This window comes from Pollachius pollachius, assembly GCF_949987615.1.
Source record: "Pollachius pollachius genome assembly, chromosome: 3".
Taxonomy (NCBI): domain Eukaryota; kingdom Metazoa; phylum Chordata; class Actinopteri; order Gadiformes; family Gadidae; genus Pollachius; species Pollachius pollachius.
The window spans coordinates 35,865,310-35,885,597 of NC_136936.1; the positions used below are offsets into that span (position 1 = coordinate 35,865,310).

Sequence of the window (20,288 nt, forward strand, 5' to 3'; positions counted from 1 at the left end):
CCACCCCTTTCCCCGCCCAGCGGGTTAGTGATTGGCTAGCTAAGCCCCTGCTCATATCTTTCCAGTGACTACGAAATCGGAAGGCACTGCAATGCGAAGAGGGAAACGTAGTCCTAAATAATATCCATGTGTGATCTTGGGTACACCGCAGCCCTTCTGCTTCTTGTATAAAACTCACGGAGACAGGTTGGGTGGAGCACTGGACTGGTTTATTTGCTACAACATGGGACAACACACAACCAGTGTTCGCATATATATATTCAGCCGTAGTCCGTTCGAACACAACGTAAGCTTGGTTGCTTCTGAACTTTCAAACACAAACAAAAAACATTAAGTGATCGTATAGTGGTATTACAACACAAAGCATTAAACAAACGTACCTGCAACATGGGACAACACACAACCATTGTTCGCATATATATATTCAGCCGTAGTCCGTTCGAACACAACGTAAGCTTGGTTGCTTCTGAACTTTCAAACACAAACTCCCGCCGTGGACTTTCAGAATAGAAATAAATAAATGTTGGTTGGAGTCCCAAGTTTAACAGAATTTAACAAATAAAATAAATTATTTACACTGTTACACATGCAATGATTTACTCTCCTAAAAAAACTACATTACGCATTCAGTTCTATCGTGGGGGCCGACTCAACCAGGTGGTAAACTAGAAACCTATTCATTTGACAGGGTATCTGTTCAAAATCCTACTGCTCACAACATGACTGAAGGGACGTAAGTATTATTTTGTTTTTCGGTTAAACAAACGATGTATTTTTTATATACGTTAGTGTTTGTACGTTCTTAAGTCTCTACCATAAAAAGTTGACATGAAAGACTCAAAGTAGGGCTATAAGGATTTGGCTGCACGAGAAGTTATCCTACTTTTGCGTGCTGTTCATGGTGCTGAAAATGAATCTTTGCGACGCTGCCCAAAATACGCTCTTTTAAATAGAATTGAAACTTCGGAAGTGTAGTGTTTATGATTATGATTAAATAGCGCTCTTCTAGGTAGTCAAATACATTAACTTTGTACTCACTGACCACTCACATCACCAAAAACCCGGTTCACTGCCTGTACCCCCATCCTTCTCCTATGCCAGGCATCTGCGGCGGCGAGGGGGCCCCTACAAGACGGAGGCAGCCACCGACCTGAGCCGCTGGAGACTGGCCAACGTGGAGGGGAGGCAGACCTGGCGCTATGTGGAAGACCACAAGACCCCGGAGAGGGAACAGACCATGTTAGAGGCACACTCTCTCGGCCTGGACACGGTAAACTTTCTTCTGTCAATTATCTAATTTGATATCAATGTGGTATCTCGTCGTGATGTCATATCGAGAGTTACGGTGTATATGTAAAAACAGTTTAATATACTGTACTGGAATATAGTCTTATCTAATCTTTGAGTGACCCCCAACAACAATAAGAGATAAAAACAACAAGGTGCACGTCCGTTTCTGAGATGGAAATTGAGAGCTTACTTGTAACGGTTCCAAATCCACTGTTGACCTCTATAACGCTAGGACGACCAAACGTCACCACCGAGAATCCCCTAAAAACAACAAGATGAGTATCAAAACAAACAGCTACCTGCAGCCAAAGCATATGACAGCCTCACCATGCCACAGGATCCTGGCTGACATCTGTATAACCAACTGGCCGCAGAGGTGGTTTAGCAGTTGTACACAAGAACAACATGACCTTGTTTGCTGGGTTCTTTCTCCTCCTTTTGATCACATCAACCATGTTTCATGGTTAACGGTCAAGGTTTCCTAAGAACATGATTTTGTCCTGATTTTGGGTGACACGTGGATGTCTCTCCAACTGGCTGAGAACCTTTTAGTCAGACATGAGAAATGAGTTAAAGAGGGAAGAGCACAATATCCTTCAGGTATCTTTTCCAAACATAGCCACAACCCCAGATTCCCGTTCAATACTACCAACAAAGTTATAAACCCCTAATGTCTATTCTTTAAATCATCCACTAATCTCATGCAAGTAGTTAAACAAAGTTTTACAAGCTAGGAATTGGACGTTAGATCCAACATCTCAAATATGGATTGATGCCTCAGAACAACCAGACTTTTAAAGTAGTGTTCCTTTACCTCTGGAATAGTCCAATCCTGCTTTCAGACCACCATAGTTCAGCCGCTTATAAAGAAGGTCTTAATCATAGTTCATCATAGGTCTCGATTGTTCTTGATTTTTTAAAAATCAAGTACCACCCTGGATACATTTCAATCTGGTTTACCACCATGGTACCAAAATAACCTGGGTTAACCAAATATCTTCTCCAGGCTGCAGAGGGCGGAAACTGCTCACTTTTAATTATGCTATAGACTTTCAACACAGTCGATCATAACATGTTGATTGGCCGTTTGAGAGACTTGGTTGGAATTTCTGGTTCAGCCCCGGATTGGATTCGCGCCTAAATCAGCAATAAAACCAGAACTAAAAACAGCAACCAAATCACTCCAATCATTGCAGAACTACATTAGCTCCACAAAATCCTGTTGAAAATCCTAAAAACCCTAATCTTGAGAGCTGTTTGTTGCCGTACCAACAGAGTGGGTTTGTGAGGGCGTCGCCGGCGGTCCACACGGCGGCGGACGCGGCCCTGAAGGGGATGGGCTTCTACAGCCTGCTGCAGGCGGAGGACGGCCACTGGGCCGGGGACTATGGGGGGCCCCTCTTCCTGCTGCCAGGTATAACACGCGCACACGCGCGCCTTTTGTGTTTGAGTGTGTGTGTGTGAGTCGTTGCCCGTTGTGTGTGTGTGTGTGTGTGTGTGTGTGTGTCGTTGCTTGTGTGCCTGTGTGACTGTGACTGTGTGTATGTCATTGCCTGTTTGAGTGTGCATGCGGGTGTGTTTCATTGCCCATGTGTGCTGTGGCATCCCGCCGCTGGACCTCGGACCGGGCGGGTCCGAGGAGGCGCAGTAGACTTGGTTTGCCGTCGCCACCCTCCAGCCGGCGACAGAGAGCACCACGTCTCTCCCCCCAATCAGCGTGATCGGGGACACCTGGCCGGAGGAAGGGAAAGGACCAGGAGCCGGCATAAAAGAAGCTCCAGACCGGGCGAACCGGGAGAGTGACACGGAGGGCGTCCGCACCACGGAGCGAGTGACACGGAGGGAGCAAGCACCAGGCCGGGCGAACGGCGAAGCGACACGGAGGGATTCCGCACCACGGCGTCGAACTAGAGGCTCCCGGAGACCCTAGCACGAGGATGCAGACGAATTATTCTTGTGAAATAAACGCCGACTGCGGCTTTAACCCTTGCTCACCGTGTGATTCCTACCGGGCACCTGACACGCGGGGAAACGGGCTGCCAGTGTGCGTGTGTGCTGCAGGTCTGCTGATCACCTGCCATGTGGCTCAGATCCCGCTGGCCGAGGCCTGGAGGAAGGAGATGGTGCGGTACCTCCGCTCAGTGCAGCTCCCTGATGGAGGCTGGGGCCTGTATGTGTTCCTCCATCTCTACACCGTGTACCTGGAACAACACACACGTGGGCAGGCAGAGCAATGAAGCATGCATGCATTGCCTGACCACGTTGGACGTTGAAACGTTGAAACCTGTAATAAGCTGATTCATTTAATTTCATGTCTTCTTTATTTAGACAGATTGAGGGAGGTATATAAAAGCTTTACGAAGCTATGATTCTTATTTTGAAAAGGAAAGTTGATTAAGACATTTAGGTAAATTGAGTATTGAAATGTTTTTATTTATAAATAGGAAAAGAGGTTTAAATAAAACGTTATGTTATACTTGGAAGCTGATCGCAATGCTCTTAATATGTTCATATCAAAAGATATGCTTATGTTTTGTCTTGTGTTTTCTTGTGTAGCCATATTGAAGACAAGTCGACCGTGTTCGGCAATGCTCTGAGCTACACTTCACTGAGGATTCTGGGAGTTCAGCCCGATGACCCAGATATGGTTCGGGCTCGGAACAACCTGCACAGCAAAGGTCAGAGGGTGACCCTTGAATTTTCTTTCTACATATTTCTAACATATATCTGCATTTTATGCCATTCTGCTAACTGAATCTTTAAAAATAAAAGCAAAATAAAAAAGCATACTACATTGCCTGTATATATGTGTTATCGTGTTGCACTGTACACAGGCGGTGCTGCAGGGATTCCACTCTGCACTCTGGGTGCACCCTTTACTAAACCCTGTTCTACACCCTATTCTACTAAACCCTGTTCTACACCCTATTCTACTAAACCCTGTTCTACACCCTATTTGACAAAACTCTGTTATATACCCTATTCTACTTAACCCTGTTATAGACCCTATTCTACTCAACCCCGTTCTACACTCTATTCCACTAAACCCTGTTCTACACCCTATTCCATTAAACCCTGTTATAGACCCTATTCTACTAAACCCTGTTCTACATCATATTATACTAATCCCTGTTGTACTACTAAACTTTGTTCTAAACACTATTCTATTAATCCCTGTTCTACACCCTATTCTACTAAACCCTGTTCTACACCCTATTCTTCTATTACCTATTCTATTACACCCGGTTCTACACCCTTTTCTTTTACTCCCCAATCTACTACACCCAGTTCTACACCCTATTCTCTACTATCTATTCTACTACACCCGGTTCTACACCCTATTCTCTACTCCCTATTCTACTACACCCGGTTCTACACCCTATTCTCTACTCCCTATTCTACTACACCCGGTTCTACACCCTATTCTACACTCCCGATACTACTACACCAGGTTCTACACCCTATTCAACAACCTATTCCACTCAACCCTGACTACATCCAATTACACTAAGCCCTGTTCTATAACCTATTATACCAAACCCTTTTCCTCCAGTTCTCTAGTTGAGTCATTGCATAGAATAACAAAATAAGGACTTTTCAGTTATTAGTACCAAAATGGACCAAACAGTGTAAATCAAACGAAAGACAATAATTCAAAGTCTAATAGCAGCAATATATATATATATCATTGCATAATACTGAGAGTGGAACAACAGTGCATTTGCTATATTTATAAATGTAAAAAGAAAAGTAATCAAATTAAATATAGGCCTAAAAATTGAAAAACACCAGAAGACAATGCTTATGGAGGATAATACATGTGTGTGTCAGGCTGTTCCCTACTTGGATGCCGGCCCACCCCTCCACACTGTGGTGTCACTGCCGGCAGGTCTACCTGCCCATGAGCTACTGCTACGCCGTCCGTCTGGCGGCCAAGGAGGACCCTCTGGTGCTCAGCCTCCGACAGGTGGGTGCTGGTAGTTTCCACGACCAAACTACAGGAGGCGCCAAACTCAAGGGATTAATGCCTGCAGTCTTACTGCCAAGGCGTTGTTGTGCTTTACTTTTACTTACTTTACGTAATGAGTTACTTTCTGCAAATAATCCACATGACCAAAGGCTACCTGTGTTGAGTAATATATTCAAAAGAATGATGAAACATGATAAGCAGGGTTAAGATAAAGATTGAAAATAAGACCTGCAAAGGAATCAGTTGGCAGGTTTTTAAAAAACTTTATCCTAGAATTGAAAAGCAATACATTGGCTATTAATTATATAATTACATAATTATATGGAAATAATTATGTACTTCATCAATGAACAATGGAAAGCTTTCTATTTGTTCCTTCCTTTATGTTGAAGAAGCACTGCAGGATTTAACCTAGCATTAGAATGGATAAGGGGTTAAACCCAGGTTAGGGTTATGAACCTCTGGGTTAAAGTTGAACTCTCTCTTTCTCTGTGTTCCTCAGGAGCTGTACGTCCAGGACTATGAAAGCATCATCTGGCCGGCCCAGAGGAACAACGTAGCAGCCTGCGACATGTACACCCCCCACAGCCGCCTGCTCGACTTTGCCTATAGTACGCAGCTCCCCTCTGACCTCTGACCTCTGTCGCATCCATCATATGCGGCAGCAGTAACACAGCTTAAAGGGTCCCCGGTTCGAATCCTGCGGTCCTATCACTTCTTTGCTAATCACCCTCGTTTTGCACCAACATTCCTCTCTATCTTCACTCTCTTGTCTATAAAGGAACAGAAGCCCACACAAAATATATGAATCAATAAATAATGATTAGATGCAAATGATGAAACACTACAACCTCCCACATCAGGACGCAGGGATGCTAATGTTTCAACGTATGTCTATGCTACGGTAACAGCTCCTCTAGTATCAGCTCGAGAACGCTGGCCCGTGTCTGGGTCTGCTGCTGGTGTGTGTGTGTTTGTGTGTGTGGTTCTAACCGGCGTGTCTCCCCAGTGTTCATGAACGTGTATGAAGCCCACCACAGCAAGGGTCTGAGGGGCAAGGCCGTGAAGGAGCTGTACGAACACATCCAGGCAGACGACCGCTTCACCAAGTCCATCAGCATCGGCCCGGTGAGACACAGGGGTTCCACCTGTCCTCCTCTCCCTGCTGTTACATCAATGTACTCTGACTAAATGTCACAAAATGTGTGTACTTTAAATCGGAAATTGGTTACACTGAAGCCGAGGTTTAAAATGACCTTAAGCTAAAATCACAACTGCAAGATAGATAGATAGATAGAGCGATAGATATTTTATTAATACTGAATGAAATAAATGAAAACAAAATCTACTTATAGCCTTCTGCCAAGCAGTATCCACAAAGTATCCATTAGATTGTCCACCAGTAGGAGGCAGTATAATGAAATGGTTAGGGCGTTTATACACATTGGGACCTAGATCAAAAGTTCTTGATTCAAACCCCAATGATGCTCTAACCCCTACCTGCTCATTAAGGTCACATAAGAAGATATGTATACATGTAAAGGGGTTGATCATCTACTGAATGACTAAGTAGCAAATAGATTGCATGAGCATGAAGCCCTTTGCTGGTCTCCGGTCCCCAGATCTCCAAGACCATCAACATGCTGGTGCGCTGGCACGTGGACGGACCCTCCTCCCCCGCCTTCCAGGAGCACGTGTCCAGGATCCCGGACTACCTCTGGTCAGCCCTCCCGCCTCTTCTAGTCCCCCCTGCATAGAGTCTTGTGTTAATCCAGTCCCCACATAGACTCTAGCCTTCTAGTCTCTTAGTCATTTAGTCTAGTCTCAAAACTTGGTCCTGCTAATGCTAACCATGCTATAATTGTATGCACTCAAGACAATGCAAGATGCCATATGTATTAACAATAGAAAAGTCAAAATGAACATCCAACGACATCCACCTTGACTTATTGTTGGGCCATTCCCTGAAGGTATAAAAAGTGTCAAACATGTTTTTACCTCTATATAAACAGAACTGGATGACCTGACATGATTTTCTTTTGCGGCCATCTCTAGGCTAGGATTGGACGGCATGAAAATGCAGGTGCGTTTGGAAATCTGCCACAGCTTACAACCGTACAGAGCTATGAATAACACATATGTTAGTATAGTTAAGTTGTGTTAAGTCTGTGTTGTCTGATGCAGGGGACCAACGGATCCCAGCTGTGGGACACCTGCTTCGCCGTGCAGGCCTACCTGGAGGTGACGTCTTCCTGCTTGGTTTTATATAAGTTGAACATATTTACTATCAAATCAATTTGATATCTCCTTTTTTAATTAAATGTTCTACGTGAATATTATCTTCCATCTTACACATTCATTGTATCTAACCTTTCATATTCTCTCTATTAGTTTTCAGGAGTCCCTGTTTCAACTGTTTGTTTAAACAAACTTATCTTTAAGTTTATATTGTCGTTTCCTGACACTTTGTATTTCCTGAAGTGCGACAAAAAGTCCTGGGATACAAATTCCTTGTTTAAAATAAGTTTGATTACGATGTATGTGTAAGCTCAAGAAAATAATTTACAATTTTTTTACTTATCGGGTCCGTCAGGCAGGTGGTCAGGACAATCCTAAGCTGGCTAAATGTCTTCAACGGGCTCATCAGTTCCTCACCTTTACACAGGTAATTTTGAAACAATAACATTTTAAATATAAATAAATAAATGTGGATATAAATATTACGGAGCGTAAAGATGAGACAATGTTATTTATTTATCTATTTGTAAAGCATGAGAAACTTGATTAGCTAACTTGAATTAGATAAAGCCTTTTCAGATCTTCCATCAGTTAATAAACCGGTTGTTTCCCTGAGGACCCTCCAGAATACCAGAAGTACTACAGACAGATGAACAAGGAGAGAGAGAGAGAGAGAGAGAGAGAGAGAGAGAGAGAGAGAGAGAGAGAGAGAGAGAGAGAGAGAGAGAGAGAGAGAGAGAGAGAGAGAGAGAGAGAGAGAGAGAGAGAGTGAGTTATACACTGCGTCTCTGTTTATTGAGAGAGAGACTGCCTGTCTGTCCATGCAGGAACGTGTGAGATGAGCTAGCATATCCATCATAGATTGGTAAGGTACATACACACCAGGGATGGAAATTAACACCCGCCACACGCCATTTGCGGGTGGATTTGTATGGTGGCGGGTGCATTGTGTCCCTTCACCCGCCACTGTGTCGGGTAATACTTTCCAGTCAGGTCCGATCAAATTTGCATATTTAATACATTCGTCATACGGCGCTGCACAGTTCCACAACCATAACTGTCAACATCCGGCCTCTTTCTTCTTCTACGCCTCTTTTGCTGAACTGCGACTGTCAACATCCGGGATAATAAACCGGTAACCATAGAGATAATATGCCGGTATCAACATTCGGTATAGTATGCTAGGCTAATTATTGACATATAAAGAAAAAACTACTAGAGAAAGCAGTGTTGCGTTTCCTCACCGGAGGAAAGAGAACAGCTGAGGAGAGTGTAGGCCAGGTACAGGTGGCGGATGATAGTACGCCTGTCATCCCCAAAAAGAAGCGTTGTTTTAATGAGAGATGGCGAACATCGGACAGTAGGCAACACCGTGACCGGCTGGTGTTTGACGGGACAAGCCAGACAATGTTCTGTGCTCTCTGTGTAAACATGCTTCGGATGGCCACAGGTCCAATAGTTTTGTGAGTGGGGCACAAAACCTAAAATTGGAAGCCGTGGATGACCACGAGTCCTCAAAAAGTCACCTTCACGTTTTGAAAATTGCCAAGGGAAAATCAGCGCCCGAAACCACGACAGCGATGAGGACGCTCGTTAGCCTCAAAACAGCCCAGCTTGATAGAAGTTAGTTCGAAATGCACACGCAATTGCCAAAAAGGGAAGGCCATTTCAAGACTTCGAATGGCACTTCACGTAAGTTATTATTTTATTTTCTAATAGGCCTGATGCAAGCTTGTTGCTGTTGCAACAAACTAGCATGTTGGGTAACCTTAGAGCTCTGCTCACTTGTTTGGCAAACAGCTGCTTTTTGTCAGTCTGGTCAAAACAGATGTCAAGTGTGTGTGCTAAGACGTAGGGCTGTCCCGAATACCATTATACAGGCTTCGAATACTCGTTGGATATTCCAAGCGAGTATTCCAATACTCGTTCTAAAACAACAATAATAATTCAACAGTAAAAAAGTCTGAGTTCCTTACTTTGCTGTTGTTCCATTCCAAATCAGCTGTCATCTGCCATCGTGGCCCTTACAGGAGCTTATCAATTCATCCCGTAACGTGCATATAAATCCATACAAAGATCCAATGTTTAGTCGTTTGTGTCCATATTAAATCCATCATTGACCGGGTATTCCTTTGACAAAAGCCAGTCTGTGAATGCGCAATAGCAGGGCTGCATAGCGAACGTACACAAACAGATACGCTAACGAGTTCCTATTTATTTATATATATATATATATATATATATATATATATATATATATATATATATAGTTTAATGTATTCTGACGTTTTTCAATGTGTCTTGCACTTATTAAGTCATTGTTTCTTGTTCTTGTTTCTTCATGGTCTGTTTTCAAATGTTTAATTTCGAATGCATAGGCAGAGTATGAGTCTTCCTATACCGAGAGGATACATCTGTTGCATTATAGGGGCAGATTTCATTATACATCTGGTTGAATTGAAGAAATTAAAAGGCCAGTGCATTGAAAAAACAAATGTTCCTATTGACTTATGATGGTGTAGCCATGCATGTTGTTTTATTGTTAATATGTCAATTTGTTTTTTATTGAAAAAACTTTGTATAGATGAATTATCCCCAAACTTGTCATTGTAACACCTTTGAAATAAACATGACTTAACATGGCAGATACCTGTGCATTGTTTATCATATGCGGTAAGAGTGTAATATTTTCAACTCAGTTCCTTGGTAGCGCCTACTTACAGTAAAAATCACTTCTGATGGAAAAAATGATGTGTATGAAAAACACTTTTCTTATCTAGTGTTACTATTATATTGTTTAAAATGTACGCATATGTTAAAATATATAGCGTAGAAAAAGTGGCTGGTAAAAAAGATGAGTGGCTGGTAGATTTTTAAATCTACCTGCCACAGTGGCTGGTGGGCAAAAAAGTTAATTTCCATCTCTGATACACACACTCACATACACACTGGCGCGAGCGCACATGCCAGCAAAAATACTCACACACTCTCTCTCTCTCTCTCTCTCTCTCTTTCTTTCTTTCTTTCTTTCTTTCTTTCTTTCTTTCTTTCTTTCTTTCTTTCTTTCTTTCTTTCTTTCTTTCTCACACTATGGGTGTTCATGGCTTGACTTTCCTCCTTCAGGTCCACTTTGAGGGGAGGACTGGAATACTGCAGGAGGCTGCAGAGAGGCAACGGCTCCTGGGAAGGGTGGGTTCAACATTTATTGATCATTGTTTAATTCTCTGTAATGTTCTGTAAAGATCTGTAATGTTTATTGATAAGATATTAAACAGGAGCTGTAGTCAACAATGTTGATTTTCTTTCTCTTTCTCTTCACTTTGTCTGCCTTTTCGCCCAACACTTTTATCCTAAACAGGTGATAATTTTCATAATTAAATAATAAAAACGTTACATGTAATTAAAAGGCAGGTACCTGCCAGTCCTTAAAGGTCCCATGACATGCCACCAAGTGTGAGTGTGATCAGCTGTTACAAGCCGTTTTGTAAATCTTCCCCTTATGACATCACAAGTGGGCGATAGATGAGCAACGGTTGCTACAGTCCACTGGGTAGGCTGGTAAACTGATCCATCCAGCACACATCTAGGTGGACATGCCCACTTGTGATGTCATAAGGGGCAGATTTTCAAAACGGCTTGTAAGGCAAATCACACTCACACCTGGTGGCATGTCATGGGACCTTTAATAACCTATATCTGTATTCATTGGAACCCACTTTGGATAAAAGTGTCTGCTAAATGGCCCAAAACATAACGCATAGCATTGAATAGTGTTGGAAAGGTCAGGTAAGATCAGGGTGCGATTTGTGAAAAAGCCAGAGGGGGGGATAATTTTGAGAAACATTTTAAAATGTTTCAAAATGAAGACGGACCCTGTGTATTTTGGTTGTTAATTATTACGATGTAATGGTGAAAATACTTTGGGTGGGGGGGATAATTTTTATCCCCACCGAGGATAAAAATAATTCAGCAGAGGGTAGGACGTGTAAACCAGAGGGGGGGATAATCCCCACCATCCCCAGCGGCAAATCGCACCCTGGGTAAGATGTGTGTTTTCCACCAGATCTTGGGGGGTGTGCTTCACCTATGGGGCCTGGTTTGGATTGGAGGCCTTTGCCTGTATGGGCCACGTCTACCAGGACGAGTAAGAAACACCGAAAACGTACCTCAATAAAAATAGACACTCGTTTTATATATCGGAATTATTTCACTTTATAATTGCTTTATCTTCCCCTACCTCCCTTCATTTTCTTTCTCTCTATCTCTCTCTCTCTCTCCATCCCCCAGGGTGGTCTGTGGGGAGGTGAGGAGGGGCTGTGACTTCCTGTTGCACATCTCCGGTGTGTTCAACAAGAGCTGTGCCATCAGCTACACCTCCTACAGGAACATTTTCCCCGTCTGGGCATTGGGTCGCTTCTCCGCCCTCTACCCCTCCAGCTCCCTAGCCGGGAAGGTCAAGCTGTGACCCCTGGTGAATAACCGACGACCCACCGACCAACAGCCACCAGCTGTCACAGCAGAAATGCCTAAAGGATGTGAAGTGAGTGCTGAAGTTGTGCCCTGGCTGTCACCGCAGGAGGGAACAGGCTACCATTTTTCGAACTGGCAAGAATCACCAAACATTTCAGACTGAGGCTATACAGACTGATGCACTCAGATGTATGTGTTTACATTCCATCGCCCGATGTGAAGGGATTAAGGACTACATTTAATCAATAAAATAAATAAATACATGGCAGTTTGCTGTGATCAGACATGCGCAGTAGGAGTGTGTTTTTTTCCTCTAATCTCCAATGGATTTTTTTGTTATCTTCAGCAGATGGAAAGAAAGTATGCGATGTGTGCTCATGGGCTAACAACCCACTTCATCTATTTTATTGTCAGTTGCACAGAACAAAAGAATCGGACTGGCCACGCGCTGACAAGTCTTTATGACAAATGCTAGACGAAATTAAAAAGGAGCAGACTTGCCCCTCAAAGCACTTCCTGATGACTGATGAATGATCAATGCTACGGGGCGGTTGTCTTCTATGCAGGTACACCCTTTGGCACAGCGATCGTGCTGGTCCTCTTGAAGCAGGTGGGGAGAACAGACAGACTGAGGGGCTGATAAAAGAGATCACTGAAGACCTCTGCTCGCTTATCAGCGCATTCCAATCACCTTACCTGGCATGTCGTCTTGCCAGTTTACACGGTATACGCCCCATACCATACGTTAGCAAGCTAACATTTAAAAATATATATATATTTGTGTGACGTGCTACCATCAGAAGCGATCATTATAAGAAGGGGCAGGGCCTTCAATAAGGAAAACCAGATTATATTGTGTCTACAATTTAAATCTGACACATCTGATATCATGTTTCTTCTTGCCCCAACAACATATTTTTTTGTTTTAACTAATAATTGTGAATTATATCCAAGGGCTAATTACTATTTCAATAAGATAATGTTCACCTTTACAGGATAAATTCACTATTTTGGAATTTCTAAGTCAATTGAATGCTATCTCTGTATTTAACCCATCAATAAGCACCAGGGCCTGTGGGAGCGCCCAGGGGCCGATGTGTGAGGGCGTAGGGCCCTGGTGAGAGTATTGACCTTTCAAGACATTGTTAGCACATCAGCCTGTATGAAAAATAGTGTCTTGTGAAATATGAACTTCCCAAAAATTACAGGCATAGTTATATAAAACGGTTGTTTACTTGGAAGTTAGGAAATCTAAACACACTTTCCCAACACCCCCACAGGGAAGTGGTTTTAGTGTGACTGTGGTTTTCAACTTGCAGCCACTCAGTGATCTGATGGTCTCATGTGTTGTAACAAATTAATTGAAACGGATGTCATATTTGCCTTGACTGCCCGCAAGGTATCCACAGCCCTACCACTGCCTGTGCCAGCCGCTGCCCTGCGAATCACAGGTGTATTCATTACTCCTGGACGCAACTATGCTCCGTCTTTATTCTTCACCAATGTTGTTGTTTTTTTTACTCCAATACCCCCCCCCCCCCCACATACACACACACACACACACACACACACACACACACACACACACACACACACACACACACACACACACATACAAAGACATGCACACATCCAGAAAGAAACACACAGACACTGGTGTAATACTAGAGGCCGTTTATTTGTGAATTAGGGGCCCCTATAGGCGAAGCGGTGCATTGCCCTTATGAGGAATTAAGGCGCGTTCATCGTCCTGGTGATAACGAGACGGCTCGCCAGTGATGACGCTCACGCTTACGCGTGCTCCCGACAGCGACCGTTCATGTGCGCTACGTTGGGATTCTAAAAGTTCTTCACAGCAGGGGTTTTTTATCCGATAAAAAACATTCAAAACTAAACAGAACTTGGTAGGATCAGTTTCAAATTTGCATGCCTTCATTTCCTTGACGCCTATCACCTACTATCCTATTGCTTTTATTTATGAGAAGCACATACAGTACTGCCACTGTATGGAAGGCAACACTTGCCATTATCTAGAGCAGTGGTATTCACTAGAGATGGGCGTTATGGCCTAAAATCCATATTGCGATATACATTGCAGCCTCTTGCGATAACGATATATATCACAATATAAAATCATAAAATAACCGTTTCAGAACAGGTTACATAGACCCTAAGGAAAGCCAAACTGCTAAATGTATTTAAAAAAAAGAGAAATATAGTATGTTATTTCGAGAACATTTATTGTGAAACACTGTAATCATACAACATAATGTTGCAGATAAATAAAATTAGTATTGGGTTTCTTTCCTTTAGCGCAAACCATTCTAAAAGGCACTACACTTAGTTTAAGTCCTTGGTTCTTAAATGCCACCCAAGATGCAGAGAACAGGAAAAACGGGTGTCTTTCTAGATAAGGAACAGACACTGTACTGACAATTGGGGATGGGCATGATTAATTGATGATCGATCATTGATTGTTAAGATTTTTGTCGATTACGTGATATTTGTAACCATCAAAAGGAGGTTGACCCAGCCGGAGAGGTGGTCTCGGAGACGTTGCTCAACATGGAGCAAAGAGGAGACGGAACGTCTTTTGGATATTTGGGTCCGATATCCAAAAGACATTCCGTCTCCTCTTTGCTCCATGTTGAGCCACCACCCGATGGTCCGACAAAAGCAAGTAAAAAGTATGCTGGAAAACATAACTTAATAATTCCGATGCATTTAACACATTCCGAGTCAGTATGAGGGAGAAGGAGTTGGACCAGTCCGCAGATCAATGTATATCACGCTGGATATCCATGATTGTTTACTTTCACCGGTGCTTCCCCCCCCCCCCTTTTTCTTTAATGCTTTACAACGCCCCAGACCTTTTTGTCCAATGATTTAACCCATTCAGACCGGATCACGCATCTGTGCGTGTTTACCTTTAAGACCGGATTGCGCATCAATGCGTGTTTACCATTAACCCATTTGTACCGGCTGCGCGGAGCAACATTGTATCTACTAGATACAATGTTGCGCCACACAGCAGCCGGTGCAAATGGGTTAACGTTCTTTGCACACATGCAGGTTTGTTGACGAATTCTGGCACTGTTGCAAAAATTGCAATGTGAAAAGGAATTGCACCAAACCAAAAATTAACCATTGTATTTTGCGTCATCAACATGCATTATCGCGATAGAGCGATAGAATTAAAATCTCTATCGTAGGCCATTTTTTTTATCGTTTATATCGTATATCGTTTATATCGCGCATTACTAGTATTCACTATTTTTTTTCAGGAGAGCCGCACTGACAGGACGACGTCAACAGGAGAGCAATTTTTACCGCAAAGTATCAAAAGCTATAAATCCAGTCATAAATAAGTATGCTTGCTTAATAATATGTCCTCCCTGAAGCAGTGTTTCCCACAGAATTTTGTGAAACTGTGGAGGGAACCCGGTCCTTAGCGGGGTCCGGGGGCATGCTCCCCTGTAAGAAAATTTGGTACCTTTTAACCTGGAATGCATCAATCTGGTGCACTTTGAGAGGAAAATTAAGACTTGTGTGACTGTGTGCTATTTTCTGGAATAATGTGGAGACACTGGGACACATAACATGGAAGCTATTGAAGAATAAGTTAATAAGAATAAGTCCATCCAAAGAGCACATTCTCTCTTCTTATGCAGGAAAACCGCCAATCTGGCAACCCCGCTGTCAGCGTAGAGCCGAGCAAGTTTAAAAATATTTTCTAGACAAGGCTATATTTCCACCTTTTAATGCCGCTGTTGATTTATTTTTTAAATAATTGTTTGTATTGTTTTTTTAAATATCTGTATTCACTGCATGATCATATCACTGTATATTTTTACCGCCATGCGAGCCGCAAATAGAGGCTTGGCGAGCCGCATGTGGCTTGCGAGCCGCGCAATGAGTAATGCTGATCTAGAGCTTTTTTACCAGTACACAATGTTTGCAACTGAGCAAAGTCGATGCCAACAGACGGTTACATCAATCTGTCAATCATTAGTAAAGTATGTGATATGATGGTTGATTCTTTTATATTGAGTAAAACGTTCATGTTCTACCATGTTCATGATCGTCACTAGTAAACCATACGTCACACACTGGGCAACCCTGTTATCAAAATCTGGCCCCAGTTGCCGAATGGAAGTAGAAACATAAGAGCGTCATGAGTTGTCGGTCACGAGAACCTTCCGACGTCGGGAAAATGTTTTCCCCATAATTTCCAACGATGTGACCACACCAGTACTCACTGTGACGTCATTGAGTAAATAAATGAAGTCATTGAATGAGATGTCAGCGCCAAAAAAAGACTGTCCAGAAAAATCATAGATGGGCATTATGTGTCCATAAGGCAGAAATGTTCAGCATATATAATTGTTATCCATTGGGGTGGACATGCTGATTGACAGTGTATTCACAATATTATTATTAGGTATTCACAGTCTATCTGTGGTGCCTATTCTACCCAGATAAGATCTGAATGCTGCCAGATCTGGGTTTTCAGCAATTAATATCAGTGCAAACATGCTATTAATGTTGTTGGTCTTTCTTACGTATCCTGACTTACTCATAAATCAATTATTGACGCAAGCAAACTCTCACAAACACAAAGACACACTTGAGTCAGTCTTTTTTACATAGGCTATGCTGTTTTTGCTGCAAGGCATTTCGCATTAGATCGATCATGTGCGCATTATTCATGTTCAAGAAGTATGCAAACTGCTATTTTTCGAAATATACGAGATGGTGTTTATTTAGAAACCCATCACCTGACCTCCTTTAACTAGGCACCCTGACAGACAGTCCACTGAGAGAGGAATAAAGCTGTTGATTGACAAGCAGCTTCCCAATGGAGATTGGCCACAGGTATGCGGCCGTCTCTGTCTTCTCGGAGGCACTCTTTAATAAAAAAGTAAATACCACACCTACAAATTGAGTACCGCATGATTCTCACTCTTACTCTCACTCTCACTCTCTCTCACTCTCTCTCTCTCCCCCCCCTAGGAGAACATCTCCGGTGTGTTCAACAAGAGCTGTGCCATCAGCTACACCTCCTACAGGAACATTTTCCCCGTCTGGGCATTGGGTCGCTTCTCCGCCCTCTACCCCTCCAGCTCCCTAGCCGGGAAGGTCAAGCTGTGACCCCTGGTGGATAACCGACGACCCACCGACCAACAGCCACCAGCTGTCACAGCAGAAACGCCTAAAGGATGTGAAGTGAGTCCTGAAGTGGTGCCCTGGCTGTCACCGCAGGAGGGAACAGGCTACCATTTTTCGAACTGACAAGAATCACCCAACATTTCAGACTGAAGCTATACAGACCGATGCACTCAGATGTCTGTGTTTACATTCCATCGCCCGATGTGAAGGGATTAAGGACTACATTTAATCAATAAAATAAATAAATACATGGCAGTTTGCTGTGATCAGACATGCGCAGTAGGAGTGTGTTTTTTTCCTCTAATCTCCAATGGATTTTTTTGTTATCTTCAGCAGATGGAAAGAAAGTATGCGATGTGTGCTCATGGGCTAACAACCCACTTCATCTATTTTATTGTCAGTTGCACAGAACAAAAGAATCGGACTGGCCACGCCCTGACAAGTCTTTATGACAAATGCTAGACGAAAATAAAAAGGAGCAGACTTGCCCCTCAAAGCACTTCCTGATGACTGATGAATGATCAATGGTACAGGGCGGTTGTCTTCCATGCAGGTACACCCTTTGGCACAGCGATCGTGCTGGTCCTCTTGAAGCACGTGGGGAGAACAGACAGACTGAGGGCCTGATAAAAGAGATCACTGAAGACCTCTGCTCGCTTATCAGCGCATTCCAATCACCTTACCTGGCATGCCGTCTTGCCAGTTTACACGGTATACGCCCCATACCATATGTTAGCAAGCTAACATTTAAAAATATATATGTTTGTATGACGTACTACCATCAGAAGCGATCATTATAAGAAGGGGAAGGGCCTTCAAGATGGAAAACCAGATTATATTGTGTCTACTATTTAAATCTGACACATCTGATGTCATGTTTCTTCTTGCCCCAACAACATATTTTTTTGTTTTAACTAATAATTGTGAATTATATCCAAGGGCCAATTACTATTTCGATAAGATAGTATTCACGTTTACAGGATAAATTCACTATTTTGTCATTTCTAAGTCAATTGAATGCTATCTCTGTATTTAACCCATCAATAAGCACCAGGGCCTGTGGGAGCGCCCAGGGGCCGATGTGTGAGGGCGTAGGGCCCTGGTGAGAGTATTGACCTTTCAAGACATTGTTAGCACATCAGCCTGTGTGAATAATAGTGTCTTGTGAAATATGAACTTCCTAAAATAGTGCATAGTGATGTAAAACGGTTGTTTACTTGGAAGTTAGGAAACCTAAACACACTTTCCCAACACCCCCACAGGGAAGTGGTTTTAGTGTGACTGTGGTTTTCAACTGGCAGCCACTCAGTGATCTGATGGTCTCATGTGTTGTAACAAATTAATTTAAACGGTTGTCATATTTGCCTTGACTGCCCGCACGGTATCCACAGCCCCCGCACTGCCTCTGCCATCCGCTGCCCTGCGAATCGCAGGTGTATTCAGACATGCACACATCCAGAAAGAAACACACAGACACTGGTGTATTACTAGATGCCGTTTATTTGTGAATTAGGGGCCCCTATAGGCGAAGCGGTGCATTGCGCTTATGAGGAATTAAGGCGCGTTCATCGTCCTGGTGATAATCGTCCTGGTGATATACGCTCACGCTTACGCGTGCTCCCGACAGCGACAGTTCATGTGCGCTACGTTGGGAATACAAAAGTTCTTCAAAGCAGGGATTTTTTATCCAATAAAAACCATTCAGAACTAAACAGAACGTAGTAGGATCAGTTTCAAATTTGCATGCCTTTATTTCCTTGACGCCTATCACCTAATATCCTATTGCTATTATGTATGAGAAGCACATACAGTACTGCCACTGTATGGAAGGCAACACTTGCCATAATCTAGAGCTTTTTTTTACCAGTACACAACGTTTACAACTGAGCAAAGTCGATGCCAACAGACGGTTACATCAATCTGTCAATCATTAGTAAAGTATGTGATATGATGGTTGATTCTTTTATATTGAGTAAAACGTTCATGTTCTACCATGTTCATGATCGTCACTAGTAAACCATACGTCACACACTGGGCAACCCTGTTATCAAAATCTGGCCCCAGTTGCCGAATGGAAGTAGAAACATAAGAGCGTCATGAGGTGTCGTTCACGAGAACTTTCCGACGTCGGGAAAATGTTTTCCCCATAATTTCCAGCGATCTGACCACAGCAGTACTCACTGTGACGTCACTGAGTAAATAAATGAAGTCATTGAATGAGATGTCAGCGCCAAAAAAAGACTGTCCAGAAAAAACATAGATGGACATTATGTGTCCATGAGGCAGAAATGTTTAGCATACATAATTGTTATCCATTGGGGTGGACATGCTGATTGACAGTGTATTCACAATATTATTATTATTAGGTATTCACAGTCTATCTGAGGATAGACTGTGAATACCTTATAATAATATTAGGTTTTGTTTTTCACTTCCCTAATCCAGATATAAACTTGTGGCATTTGAGCCATGACTTGTTCTACTCGCTGTTATCCTTTTCCACTGTGACATAATGATGCAGTTAGTGGTCATTTCACTGCAGAGAGTTGCACATATTGTATTCCTTACCAGATTGTATGTTTAGGCCATGGGATGCTGGAGGACTCAGTGCTCGCCACTTAAAAAGGATTGGAAGTGAGGAAGAGCTCTCCTATTGTGCCAGGGACCCCTCCTCTACTCATCTGTGTGTTTTTTTGTCATATGCGCGAGTGGGATTTTGTTATTGTGCGTTTGTGTGCATGCATTAAACTTAAGCAACTTTGGAATCTTATCTGATTTACATTTGAAGGGGAGTGTGTTTTGATTTCATTCAACAGGCGATGACAAAACTATTCAATGTCACTCCCTGCACGGTGAGATGGAAATGATAAATAGGTTATGGCCCGCAGAGGTGACACATTGTGTTCACCTCCCTGCCTCAGGCTCACTTCAGTTCGTTCTCTCGGATCAGAAACTCTAAAGTGTGTTTCCACTCCTTGTGTGATTCATCTTTTGTATGAGAAGGGTGGTGGGTGAAATTACTTTGCCTGTTTCTCAGTTGATTTCTCTTACTTTGTCGTTGTTGTTTGCTGAAATGAACTATCGCTCTACCAAATCGCCACGTGATTTTGATGCGATTTGTTTGTTTTGGTGATGGAACAAAAGGGTCCAA

General features: G+C 42.9%; 1 protein-coding gene across 1 annotated transcript; it reads left to right on the forward strand.

The window, feature by feature from the left end:
• Positions 1-649: 649 nt before the first annotated feature.
• Positions 650-17,119, forward strand: LOC307073827 (lanosterol synthase-like; the record flags this gene model as incomplete). The annotated part of the gene is made up of 19 exons (XM_079733789.1): positions 650-733; positions 1,102-1,270; positions 2,566-2,704; positions 3,352-3,460; positions 3,847-3,968; positions 4,579-4,618; positions 5,122-5,257; positions 5,763-5,871; positions 6,270-6,388; positions 6,883-6,980; positions 7,316-7,343; positions 7,445-7,501; positions 7,854-7,925; positions 8,106-8,161; positions 10,622-10,687; positions 11,562-11,642; positions 11,786-11,959; positions 16,765-16,843; positions 16,982-17,119. The coding sequence occupies exons 1-19, from the start codon at positions 720-722 to the stop codon at positions 17,117-17,119; spliced, it is 1,806 nt and encodes a 601-aa protein (XP_079589915.1). The 5' UTR covers positions 650-719.
• Between the last annotated feature and the right edge of the window lie 3,169 nt (positions 17,120-20,288).